This window comes from Chrysemys picta, chromosome 18 (assembly GCF_011386835.1).
Source record: "Chrysemys picta bellii isolate R12L10 chromosome 18, ASM1138683v2, whole genome shotgun sequence".
NCBI lineage: Eukaryota > Metazoa > Chordata > Testudines > Emydidae > Chrysemys > Chrysemys picta.
In genome coordinates this window covers 26054391-26068738 of record NC_088808.1, presented here as the reverse complement: position 1 = coordinate 26068738, position 14348 = coordinate 26054391, and the positions used below count along the sequence as shown (strand labels likewise).

The window sequence follows — 14348 nt, the reverse complement described above, 5'->3', positions numbered from 1 at the left end:
TAACCATAAAAACTTCTATCCTGTATTCACATAGTGATCACCAGTAAAAAGAGCAATTGTCAATACAGCAATGTTGCTTGCTAGTCCCATTATTAATTGGTCAGAAACTGTTTAGTAGAAGTTTTCACAAATAACAGATGTCACCTTTACAAACAAATGAATTCAAATAAAATAAAACTCATTATGTTAATGAACTGTACAAGAAAATGAAAAGGAAATCTACTAAATTCTCTACCACTACTTTATAAGACTAATAACAGTTAGCAAAAAGGTTTTAGGTCAGCCTGCCAGTATGAACAGCAGCAGAGGCCTCACTGATACAAACCAAGATCAAATGGAGACAGAAAATGATGTAACTCTGACTCAAACAAATCTGAAACAACAATTTACCACACAGTCTGAAATGTTGACCAGAACTCCTTCATTCCTTCCCAATAGTTATAACAACACAAAACAACAGTTTCTTGGATTCTTACTCAGCTGTAATATGCAGTCCATGTTTATGTAAATTGACCAGAATTACAAAATAGATATCCTTACATTACATAAACTGAATGGGACACACTCTACAATGTGGAACACACAGCAATCAAAATCCAGCAGATTTAATCTAAAATGGCTCTTCCAGGTGGTCATTTGTATTGCTTTTTACACAGTACATGGGAAAAATAACTGCATGGTCATATATTCTCTCTGTAATAGAGACATATAAAAGGGACACTTTACCAAAATATTCTGCCTTGTACAGGCTTTGCAGTGCACCACTTGAAAGAGACCCTAATCTTAACCACATGACAAATGAAAACTTTGCCAGCCTATGGTATTTTTAGCATCATCTGTAACATTTACTTTCTGCATGGCTTCCAATTGCCAAGAGCACTTTCATTCATTATCTCCATTCATCAAGTCGCCCCGTGTAACTCAATAATTCCATTATATTTTTTGGGAGGAAAAGATTACATTTGGCAAAAGTTATCTGCAGAAACTATGGCAACTAGAATTGCTGTCAGATCTCAAATATGCACTAACCAGTTTTGTTCATGAAATGCTGAATGACTGTAGTTCATGGAATTTTCTTTCTACTTTGGTAGGTAGATCCATAGCACTTCCTGAAAATTAGACCCTCAAAATATGTCAAGTTCAATGCACAGAAATGGATATACCCAGAATTATTAGTCTCTTTTGACAATGTATGCTTAAATGGATTTGTTCCACATAATACAGCTAGAACCTTCATGAAAATGGAAACTAAATCACACACACACACACACACACACACTCACTAGCTACTTACAATAATTATGAAACTAAAATTTCTTGGCACAGGACATAATGATTTTTGTGGGAAATTCAGATTTTTACTTAAATAAATATTCTTCTATTTTATAAGGAAAATGTGGATTGTGGTTTGCATGTGTTTCTTTCACAGTTATGAAACAAGAAATTACTTCTTAAAATACATACATAAAACAGTTTACTATATTTTTAATGATAAAAGCTGCTGATCAACAAAGTAATTCCATAAAAGAAACTACATTAAGGGAACATTAAGGCTGCATGGCTAAACAATCAAAAGTTAGGAAACGTTAAAGTTTGCATACACAATCTTAATTCTGACCATGTATGCTATAATCATATGGTCACAAATGATTTTTTTTAAAAGACAATGTATCATATTTTTATACATTCTTAAATATACCCCTAAAAACATAAGAATGGCCATACTGGGTCAGACCAATGGTCCACCTAGTCAATCTAATATCCTGTCTTCCGACAGTGGCCAATGCCAGGTGCCCCAGAGGGAATGAACAGAACAGGAAATCATCAAGTGCATTGTAATAACTTGTGAGTTACTCGCCATTTTCATATATTTAAACTGATATTTTTGTCCTAATGGTCCAGTACATCTTTATTGTTTTAGGGTCATATCCTGAAAGGTGGAAGCTGCAGATGCTAACCACAATTCAGGATTCGACCCTTAGTTTATATATAAAGGTGAACATTTCAGAAAGTTACGTGTGTCTGAAAGTTACGAGTGTTATCGTGGAAACTGTTACACAAAATTAATTATAGAGGTTGGGACCATTGCTCTTGTATAATCACAGAATCATAGAAATGTAGGGCTGGAAGGGCCCTCAAGAGGTCATCTAGCCCACACCTCTATGCTGAGGAAGGATTAACTATATCTAGACCATTCCTGACAGAAGTTTGTCTAACCTATTCTTAAAAACCTCCCAAGTTGGAGATTTCACTATCTCCCTAGATACCCAGTTCCTGTGCCTACCTATCCTTATAGTTAGAAAGTTTTCCCTAATATCTAATCTAAATCTTCCCTGGGGCAGATTAAGTCCATTATTTCTCATCCTACCTTCAGTGGGCATGGAGAACAAGTATTCATCATCCTCTTGATAATAACCTTTTACATATTTGAAGACTTATGTCCTCCGCAACATTCTCTAGGCTAAACGTGTTCTATTCTCTCAACCTTTCCTCATAGATTATATTTTCAAAACCTTTTATTTTTGTAGCTCTTCTCTGGGTTCTCTCCAATTTGTTTACCTCTTTCTTAAAGTATGGAGCCCAGAACTGGACACAAAACTCCAGATGAGGCCTCACCAGTGCCAAATAGAGTGGAATAATTATCTCCATTGCCTTACATATGGCACTCCTGTGAATACATCCCACAGTGCCCTTCACCTTTTTCTCAACAGCATTACACTCTTGATTCATATTCAATTTGTGATCTACTATTATTCACAAATCTCTTTCTGCAGTACTGCTGCCTAGCCTATCATTCCACATTCTGCATTTGTGTATTTGATTTTTCCTTCCTAAATGCAAAACTTTGCACTTCTCTTTATTGAATTTCATCTAATTGATTTCAGACCAATTCTCTAATTTATTAATATCACTTTGAACTCTAACCCGTACTCCAAAGTGCTTGCAACCCCTCCCGGCTTGGTGACATCCATACATTTTGTAAGCATACTCTCCACTCACAGCATGATATGTCCTCCCAGTCTGACAATGAACTTACTCTTTGAGTAAGTCTTTCAATCAGGTGTGCACCGACCTTATAGTAATTTAATAATATATAAATTAATCTTAGAACATTCCTAAAAGCAGTGATCCGAGATTATCCTTTAATCTACTAACTGCTACTAAACATTAGAGGTTCATTAAGGTAGAACTAGAGATGTAAATATCTGTTTAAAAAGTTAACTGTTTAAACTACTAAAATTATGTCGTTTAAACAGTTAACCGACTAAAGGGAGAGGGGTTAGGGCCTCTATGACTGGGGTCACTCCAGCTGGTGAGCATGCAGGGTCGGCATGGCTGGGGCTGCTCTGGCTGGCCGGCGCGCGGGGCTGGGGTCGGCTGGCATCGGCCAGCTTGGTGCAGGGCTGGAGTCAGCGGGCCAGTGCCAGGCTGGAGTTGGCGGGTCGGCCGGCTAGCGTGGCGCTGCGATCAGCCGGCCAGTCGGGTGGCCTGGGGCTGGGGGTTAATGGTTAGGGTCAGTTAACTGGTAAGACTAATGCTTACTGTTTAACCGTTTAGTATTTTACATCACTAGGTAGAACAGATCTGTTGCCATGTCCATCACTTCAGGCATATCCCTACATTTCACTGATTTCAGTAGGATGATAGCAGAAAAGCAAAAATAGTTCAAAACCACTGCATTTCCCATATCAAACCAAAAATCCGTTATATTAGAATAATTAAATGGTAGTAATTAAATGGAATCATACTAGAGACCTCAGCACTGGCAGATGTTTTGTTGACACATACATTTTTACATCTATTTGAAAGTACATATTTGCATGATTACAAAATCCCAAGTCTGCAAACTTAAATTAGTGAGACCAAACACAGCTTGTTTAGTGAGTTTTTTTAAATTGCCTTCCTTTTAGTCTGAAACCATAATAACACACTCTTTGACGTAGGAGCTCAAGCTATTTTTGAAGATTAACTGGTAACAGTGAGAGAGGAAGCATTATTCTATTCTATTCAGGTTCTCATACCTTTCTCATCACCTTAGTATCTGAGCTTTTTACAGTGCTGTGATTAATCTCTCTCTCTCATCCTCTTCCCTAGAGAAGTACTATGTGTGCAGAGTAGTGTTTGTTGTTTTTTTGTTTAGTTGGGGAGGGGTTGTTTGTTTTAAGTGTCATGATACTATGTGTTTGTGAAAGAAGGCAAGGTCAAAAATTTGTGATGGTCCTCAGTTCCTGTAGAAGTTTGTTCCACAACAGCTCGGAACTCATGTATTTTTCTTTCTTATAAACCTCACAGTATTTAAGTTGAAATAAAACAAACACAGTCAAGTTAAATTTGTTGAACCAGATATTGGAAAGAAATACAATGTCGTCTGTCTCCTGCATTTTAACACTATAAAACAGAGATATTAAAACAGAGTGCTGCATCTTCATTTAAGCAGCCAAGAACATGTACTTGTATCTGCAGCAACAAAGGAAATTGGGCTCAGAAGCAGCATTCTATTCACAGGACTATGCTGCTGAGGACAAAGGGAAATACAAAAATCAAATAATTTGGACACAGGCTAAAAAACCCAAACACCCACTTTAGATTGGATTCTTGAATATTTACAAAAGGCTTTTTAAAATATCACAAAGTTCACCTAAACTAAACTACAATTTATTGAACAAGTGGCACAGACTATCCACTGCTAGTCTACTTGCAGTGAGTTAATACAGGGGATACAATGTGAACTAAGCTAACTCGTTATAATCTTCTCATTTACATGAATGCAAAACAATGGCAAGTCTTTATAACAGAAGTATTTATTCTGTATAAACTTAAAACTATGTTTAATTATAATAGCAACATACAATTTAGTATCATTCCAAAGAGGAATACTTACTAAATCCTCTCTCAGTCTGGACTCTGAAGGGATCACTGACTTGTGAGTCTTGTTAATGTAACTTTTCTGGTTTTTTGGCAAAAATATGAGCACAGTAGCAAAGCTACTAGAGCTGTCTAAAGATTTCTGAAAACAATGCTGTACAAATTCTATTTAGGTTCTTATACCAGACCAATTAGTGAGGAATCTGAGTATCTCCACATTGAGAACATTTTCTTTGAGCTAGAAACTTTAAAAAAAAGTCTAATCTCTTACAAATAGCTGCTTTATGGCCTCCATACCTGAAACCAATGTGTTGCACCCCAGCAAATGGGGTAGCTTTCTTTCTCCTCTGTGTATGGAGTATATCACACCACATTTTTGATCCATTAATTGTTTTTTGCTTGCCTTCAGATATCAGTGTGACAATGCTAATGTCTATAATGGTATATTATATTGCTGAGTCTACTGTTGATCTTCATGCCAATGTTATTTTTGGGGGCAGCTCAGCTGGAAAATTCCCCATCCAGAATAGAAGCCGAAGTCAACTTGACTGTTTTATTACTAAAAGGAAAAAGATCTGTCTGTCTACTACATAGCTCAGTTCTGGCCTCTTTACAAATGTTGATCAAACATTCTTGTACTATAATACTTCCTCAGTTCCCTTAAAAATTGATCCGGACCAGTTACTTACTGATAACAGTTTTATCATTTCCTTCTATCAGCTCACTCACTATAACCATAGCAACTGAACAAAGCTGTTCATGCAGCCATTTCTAATATCTCCACCATTATGTTATGCAGGCACCAAAATATTAAAATTCAAAATATAGTTACTAAGCAAGTGGATCCTGGATTCACTAATGTTTCCGATTTTCTTTTTGCAACATACCTAGGTGTTCAGATGGGCATAGTTAGCTCACACTAAATTTTTGCAAAAGGATCAACAACAAAAAATCCAGAATTCTACTGGGCACTTTTTACCAATCAATTTTTTTCCTTCCTGGGCACTCAGATGGTGCCCCCTTAGGAAATCAGATAATATTTTAAAGGAATGACAGTCTTTCCACACAGGATGTTTTTTAAATCTATTTTTGTTTTACTTTACAGTCTGTTATATATTTCCAGACATTCATTATCCTGAGATTTCTCTCAAATGTTTTTACTATATAGATTTTGTCTTTAAAAGTTAATTTAAAAAGTACAAGTAAAGTTTTTTCCTGTATTTAACAGCTATTTTCCCTTATTTTGTTTTTTAAAACCTATAGTTGCAATTTTCAAAAGTGTCTAAGTGACACAGAAACAAATGGAGTTGTGCTCTTATGTCACCACTTAGATGATTTTGAAAATTCTAGCCTGTATAAAGGGCACCAGGCTTTGGGGTGTATGCATGCATCCCAGTGTGCCTATTACAACTCTTTGGACATTTAAAAGAGGGAGCTGTAGCTGCAGGCAAATGGCTAATACAAGCATGTAACCTATAAGAAACCAGGTTTAAGGCTTCTTTCCTCTAGGGCTAGGGCAGCAGACAGGAAGAACCCTGAGTCAGGGAAGTCCTAGGGGTGTGTGTCTCCATTAGTAGTCCTTCCAGACCAGTACTTAATTTGTAATGAAAGAGGTGCCAGGGCTCATGCAATTTTTTAGCTTTCATAACTGTCAGAGGTGCTGGGGCTATGAACTGCCAAGCCTAGAGCCCTAGCAAAAATTAAGCACTGTTCCCAGCTACTAACAGGAAGGGGTATACGCTCTCCCTTCCCCGCTGGCTGGATGGTACACAATATTATGAATTAATTTGCTTTTGTTTGAACTAAACTCAGCCTTGAAGAAAGTGTCTTGGACTGCATGGTTGTTGGGAACTTTATTCTACCTTACCCAGCCACTGAGTTTGCCCACTAGCTTACACACCTTAAAGCAGCTAACTCCTAAATTTCTGACCTGTCACATCTCGGAGAGACACTTCACCACAAGACACAATCCAGAGGGGAGTCTTCAAACAAGAACACGCTTAACGGGACGCAGTCTCCCTGACCACACAAATCCTATGCTTAAGACCAAGGGACTTTCCCATGTGCTTCCAAGTGATCTTACAGCTACTCTGCCTTCCCTGAACTATCCCCCTAAATACGACTGCATCTGCATTTGTAATGAATATCTTTCTCCTACCTTACTTGGATACTGTGAATTCTTTTTGCCAGGTGGTAGAACAATGTCATGCTCCATACTTTAAACCTACACTCCATACTTTACACTATGCATCCCTTCATCACACTATTAAATCCAAATCACCAGCGTGCATGTAAGTCTGAACATACTAGAAGTATTTTCTTCCTTTATAATTGCACTTCTACTACTATTTAGTCTTCCGCAATTCCAAGTATCCTTTATGCTGAATAAGACTAAAAAGTATGGTTATGCTTTAAAAAATAGATTGCGTAATCTGCCATGTTTTGTATACTGCATAATGAAAACATGCAGGCAGCCAAGGTCAATAAATTAATACACTGTGTAAACAGCACACACAATATGGTTTGCCAAGGAATAAATTAAGTAAAAAGGCTCAAGAACCTCATGAAACCAAATGAAGCCCAGGTCTGTGCAAGCTCACTACTGGACATTACACCTTCCATATGCAAAGGTGAAAATATGTGTTTTTTAGGAAAACAGTTACGCATAATACTTGGCAGAAGCATGTCCAGTACATGCCAGGAAAAAAATGTTCCACATTCAAATATTTCCAGAAGACAAAGTCAACAAGCACAATTATTTTCTGAATGCATAGTGTTTCTATTTTAAAACAGGACCGTGGAAAGACTGTCTACAGGCATTAGAAGATGGCCATGACACCAGTTCCATCTATCTTGTGAAACCTGAAAATACAAATCGACTTATGCAGGTCTGGTGTGACCAACGACATGACCCTGGTGGCTGGACCGTCATTCAGAGACGACTCGATGGATCAGTCAACTTTTTCAGGAACTGGGATACTTACAAGGTTAGGACAAATGAAGCTTGTTTTCTCTTCCTGTCTTAATGGGAGATTTAGGGTACGTCTTCACTACCCGCCATATCGGCGGGTAGCAATCAATTTATCCGGGATCGATATATTGCGTCTCGTTAAGACGCGATATATCGATCCCTGAACACGTTCACCATCGACTCCGGAACTCCACCAGAGCGAGCGGTGGTAGCACAGTTGACGGGGGAGCTGCGGCCCTCGATCCCGCGCCGTGTGGACCCCAGGTAATTCGATCCAAGATACTTCGACTTCAGCTATGCTATTCGCGTAGCTGAAGTTGAGTATCTTGGATCGATCTCCCCGCCCCAGTGTAGACCAGCCCTTACAGTTAAGAGCTTAGTAGGACTGAAAAAATAATTAGACATATGTGAATAATGAGACCATCCACCGCTATGGTAGATAGGATACAACTACTTTTATAAGGAGTATACACTTATGCTTCAGGTTATAAACCAACCACTAACTGATAGGTTGGCAAGAAACTTCCCAATAGACAGATTATTCCATGAGTGTCCACTACATGATCTCTTGTACCTTCCTCTGAAAAATTTTGTAGTGGTGTCAAGTGCTGAAACATACTTGGGGCCAAGGTGAAGTTGCACTGGAATTTCAAAATATGCCCATGTAGTCATTCTCAAGGTGCCATGGTTAAGGATGCATTGAGATTTAAAAGTAAAATGGATATGCAACAGTAATCTATTTGTCACTATTTCTTCACAGCAAGGATTTGGTAACATAGATGGAGAGTACTGGCTGGGTTTAGAAAATATTTATTGGCTAACAAATCAAGGCAACTACAAACTGCTTGTAACAATGGAAGACTGGTCAGGTCGAAAAGTATTTGCTGAATATGCCAGTTTCAGACTGGAGCCAGAGAGTGAATATTACAAGTTGAGACTGGGTCGTTACAATGGCAATGCTGGGGACTCTTTCACTTGGCACAACGGGAAGCAGTTCACCACACTGGATAGAGACCATGATGTATACACAGGTATGAAGTGTTTAAAAAGAAAAAAAACTAAGGAAAATGGCAAGTCACAGAACGACATGATAGAAAATTACATTTAAACATATAATTAAAAACATTTACAAAAGCGAAAAACAAACCACTCTGATGATATACAAATTAATCCGGTAATCTAATGATTTTCATTGACAGATGACAAAAGAAACTTTTTAGTTTAAATATTTGATGTTATTTTAAAACTTAAGGCCCGGATCCTGAAACTGGATCCTTGCAGGTGAATCTTGTACTAAAGTGGAGCTCCGCTGAAGAGTCCACTTGCATGGTTTTGATTGCAGGATTGAGGACAGTAAAAGGAAGGTTTTGTGTGCCTTGCTGCTTACATTATCAGATTGATAGATTTAAAAATATACAGACATTAAAACTGTTTTATGAAAGTTTTGCTAGTCTGCTCATTGCAAGATTTTCAGTTTCTATACTCAATAACAGTCTGCTTTTCATTATAGGTAACTGTGCTCATTACCAGAAAGGAGGATGGTGGTACAATGCCTGTGCTCACTCAAACCTCAATGGAGTCTGGTATCGGGGAGGACACTATCGTAGTCGATATCAGGATGGTGTTTACTGGGCTGAGTTCCGTGGTGGATCATATTCACTAAAGAAAGTTGTTATGATGATCAGGCCTAACCCCAACACATTCCACTGAAAGAATTTTTTCCTCTTTTAATTTGCTGTTTAAAACAGAATGATGAAATGGCAGTAATAGCTGCATGTGCAATCCGGAATAGGTCTTTATAGCAGCAAGGAATGTAAGATATTGTACATTTATTGCTAAAATGTGAGGACTTGTATATTGTATTTTTAACATTCATTCCAGCAAAAACATACAATGTAAGTGATATAATCAACTTTCAGATCATCTTTCTTTGTACCAAAAATAATTAAGGTTCCTGTTTCTAGAACTGGGAGTTGAGATGGACTGTAGATAACACTTCTGGGTTTTATTCCCTGTGAATTAAGTCTATATGCTAAAAATATTGCCACAACATCTAAATATTTTGTATGTTGTATTATGTATAAATATTCTCAAATACAGTACAATCTGTACAGCAAGAGTTTTATTCTTATTAGTAGGGATCATTTGACACAGGAAATCACATCCTTTGAAACTATGTAGCTGGTATATGTACTATAGGGTATTAGTGGGATTATTCCTAATTTAATTTTTGTTAATTGTCAGATAAAACAAATCACTAAATCATTTCAGTTTGTGGGCAGACACCCAAATAGTTACCATAATGATTAATCCAGTCCTTCACTCTCACTTTTCTCTTAATATACATGACATCATTCTCAAAACTGACCTCTGATACAAACATTTTTGATCAAGGAAGGAAAATGAGTGTTTTTAAATTGAACTGCCTACATGTATTTATAAAGTAATCCAATATTATAATGGCTATTGCATATTATATAGCCAACATGAATAATGTTAATGTTCATATAAAATAATAGCCTAAATATTTAACATTATTTTATACCTGAGCAACGTCATTACCTGCTGTGTAGCCACTGTAATCAGAAAATGGCTACAAATAAAAGGGGCTATCCAACTTTGCAGGCAAATGATGGATACCGATCTATATTCTATTTAATGTCCTTAGCCACAAGATTAAGATTTTTGGAAGAAAATATTTGTAACCAAGAACAATTATATTTACCATATTTCACAATTATTATTGAGTATATTGTGTGTCAACATATTAAAGAGAATTACTCACTCATATTTATAAATAAAATCAATTGTGGAAACTTGGAGAATTTTAGAATTCTGCTGAGGTAGGTATGTAGAATAGATAATTGTTGCAAATTAGAAACTACAGTGAAAACCATAAAATTTAGTGAAAGAATGTCTGAGAAAAACAAAAAAAGCTCTTGCTCTCTTCCCTTATTACCTCATTGTTTCTTTACAAATGTATGATGTGCATTAAAAACTGATGATGCCTGATGTAGCATGTGTTGTATATAAATGAAAGTAGGGTTTTTAATATATTATCAGATTATCCTTGTAATATTGCAAATTGGTAATAAAGCAACAAATGCTATTTTGATGTATTTAGATTCATTCTGGTGTTTCAGTTCAGGCTAACATTCAAAGTACAGGAAATGATTTAACGCCACACAAGTCTACCATTGTTAATTTAAATCAAATCAATTCTGACTTCTAACTCTACACCATTAATGATTTGCTTTTTCCATTAAATGAATTGTCTACACATTTCAAGATCTACCAACAGCAGCTTCCTGCTGAGACAAGTACTGAACACCTCTTACCATCTCAGTCAAAGGGGAGAATATATTTTTGATCAGCTGGTGGGGCTACTTCCTATGGTCCACAAGGCTCATGATTCATGTCTTAGTTGCAGTAGTGCTCAAGATGCATACTCAGCTAGTCCAGCTACCGGATGGGGGAACCTGGTTAATTAGTTAATTCCTAAACAGGGACTCTGTTAATTGTTTCTCTCTGCTCTAGTTTCTGGACATTGGTTATCCCTAAGGGATTGAGACCATGACAAAACCAAAAGTTGTATTTCTATAAAAACTCTTGTTCCTATTCAGCTGGAAAACAATTCACAGCATTTTCACCCTGAAGTGTGTAGTATTCTAAAGAACAGTTACTTACCTTACAGTAACTGTGGTTCTTCTTAAGAATGTGTGTCAATATGGATCCCACTGTAGGTGACTGGCAAGCAGAGTCCTCCCTGGATGGTGGGAGTGAGGAATATCAGCTGAATCAGTCAAACAATGATTGACGTACTGCTCACCTGAACTTGGCACCTAATTTGGCAGCCACGTCATGGGCATAATGTTTCACAAAAGTCAGTGGGTTACTCCACGTTGCAACCTTGCAGAGCTCAGAGACTGGAATGTTTCTGAAGCAGGTAATAGATGCAGCCTGTGCTCTGGAACAATGTGCCTTGATATTCAAAGGGATAGGTTAACCAGCCAGCTGATGGCAGATTGAAATGTACTGTGTGATTCACTTGGGAGAATCTCTGCAAAGAGATGGCTTGGCCTTTGGTTGGACCAGAAGTTGCCACAAAGGGGTTAGGAGGAGACCACTGAAATGGCTTGGTCCTATTAAGATAATACAGCAAACCTCTGGATAAGTCAGGATAGGCAGTTTCTTCTCTCTGGGTATCAAGTGTGGCTTCAGGAAGAAGACTGGAAAGGTTCAAGTGAAAGTCTGTCTCTGAGGTTGTCTTGAACTTGGGGTGTAGTCTCAACACTACCTTTTCTCTATGTCCAAAGGTGGTCCAACCATGAGACCCTAGAGCTTGCTGACTCTGATCTGACACAATGGCCATCAGAACGACAGTCTTGATGGTGAGGTGGTGTATGAAACATTCAGGTAGTGGCTCAACGAGAGGCTCCATGAACTTCCTGAGGACAATATTAACATCCCCTGAGGAAGCTGGGTCTCTACCTCCAGGGTGTGAAGGAGGCCCTTAAAGAATTTCAATACCATTAGATGTGAAAAGAGAGTGTGTGACTGCATCCAGTCACGATACACTGATATTGCTGCAAGGTGGACCTCTCCTGGGGATCGGGAGCACCAAAGATGGTGCTCTAGAGACAGAGTCCAATGTGCCCCTTGACCATCCTGTCAAATCTGCTGATGAGTCCTAGGAGCGAGATGGGTTGCTGATGAGAAGAAAGGCTGATGTCGCCTGTTGTATCTCACACACTTCTTGGCATGATACTCAGTGTGTCTGGGAGGGTAGGATGGAGTGCATGGTCCCTGCTGTGACTGAGGACAGTAGTACTGGAGGTATGGTGTAGAGATGTAAATCCCCAAGGCGAGTAGGATAGCATCTGAGTCCTTCAGCAAGTGAAGAGTGCTGTTAGTCAGTCCACTTTGTGAACAGTTCTAGTCTTCTAAGGGAAGTCCTTGATAGTGGCTGGTACTTCTCCTGGGATGCCTGATGCTTGGAGCCATGATACCTGCTGCATGGTCATACATCTGGCCATGGTGTCTGAGGCATCCATTGACACTGTAAGCCTGTCTTGACCAGTAGTTGGTCCGCTTTAATTATGTCTTTAGGTTGCTCTCTCTTGTCATGAGGGGGCTCTGCTAGGAAGGGAGTCTATCGGAATGGCCCAGTCTACCTGTGCAGGTTTCTTTAAAAACAAAAATCTCAGCCCTGCCTGTGCCATAATTAGCTGACTCCTAGCCTGAGAGGATGGAGTCAGGTGATCACCTAATGATCATAAAAAAGGTTGATGAAACTCAGAGAGAGGAATTACTGGGAGCAGGTTGGGAAGGCCCTGAGGCAGGGTCTGCAGAAATCATGTGGAAGGCCCTGACGCAGGGTCTGCAGAAATCAGGAAACTCTTGTCAGAAGGATTCCAGGGAAAGCAGCACGGGAGTCAGTGCTCTACAATGGAGCAAGGAAAGAACTGAAAAATTAGCCCAGGAGGCAGGCTGGAGAGTAGCCCAAAGAGGGTGGAAGAACCTTTTGTTTGGACTTTCAGTTGGACTTTTGTTTTCCCAGGAGTTAAATTTGCTTAATGGACTTGGCTGGAGGGCCAAGCCACATCACCAACTCTGAGCTGTGCAGGAAAGGGGAGCCACCAGAGGAGGAAACTGAGGCAGGGATTGCCTGCTGCACCATGTTTAACCAGAAGACGGCACAATGGGGCAGTCCCCATGACAGAGGCACTCTATCTTAATTGAGAAAGTCATGCTTAGCCAGTAAGGACTGGCAATTAGCCACATATATTTGCAAAGAAGCTGAAGAGGACGGACCAGAGCGGACAGGATGTCACACAGCCTGTGGGACTTCTCTGTGGTGATCACGGTTTTGATCTCTAATGTCTTGGCACTCCTCACAAGCAGCTCCTGAAACGCTTTATAGTCATCCAGTGCCAGTAGCAATGCAAAGGATATCACTCTGTCCAATGATGAAATAAAGAGATCCTTTGGTGGTGAGATGAGGCATTATGTTGCTCTGCCCATCAATCTGGCTCCTCCCCTGTTCAGGGATGCTGGTGATGAGAGAGATCTCTGCCTCAGTGATGGAGACTGGCTTCTCAGTGCCTGTGATGGCGTGCCCCAATAAAGCTACAGTGGCATACCAATGGAGTACATCTAACTTGCTGGATGCTGACTGGACCAATGCCATTCTTGGAGGGCTGATGACAGCTAAGACCTGTAGAATAAATGCGTAGGTCTCTGGGCAGCATCAACTGCAGATTTTAGGGGGAAACGTTCTGTGTTCAATAACAGGGAGAACATATGTCCTGCTGACTGTGAAGAGGAACAGGTCTCCACTAGAGGCAGTGCCAACGTGTAAGGTGCCCTCAGGTCTGTAGTGGTTCCAGTAGGTATCTCGGTGGAGCTGGGCCTGCCCTAAGGCTCGAGTCAATGCAGCAGGAAGCATCGGAGCCAGCATCAGGGCTAGCAGAGTCTACTGTGTTGCAGGCTGCTCCTTCTCTCCAGCCCT

The 14348-nt window shown here is 39.3% G+C and overlaps 2 protein-coding genes across 20 annotated transcripts in view; one reads left to right on the top strand and one right to left on the bottom strand.

Annotated features, from left to right (window-relative positions):
• The window catches only part of ANGPTL2 (angiopoietin like 2), a 33868-nt gene extending 22912 nt beyond the window's left edge, over positions 1–10956 (top strand). The window contains exons 3-5 of the mRNA XM_005279436.4: positions 7660–7853; positions 8598–8868; positions 9348–10956. Coding sequence (XP_005279493.1) covers positions 7660–7853; positions 8598–8868; positions 9348–9547 — 665 coding nt within the window. The 3' untranslated portion in view covers positions 9548–10956. The remainder of the gene's footprint in view (positions 1–7659; positions 7854–8597; positions 8869–9347) is intronic.
• The window catches only part of RALGPS1 (Ral GEF with PH domain and SH3 binding motif 1), a 381746-nt gene that overhangs the window by 183002 nt on the left and 184396 nt on the right, over positions 1–14348 (bottom strand). The gene's annotated exons all lie outside the window — the stretch shown is intronic.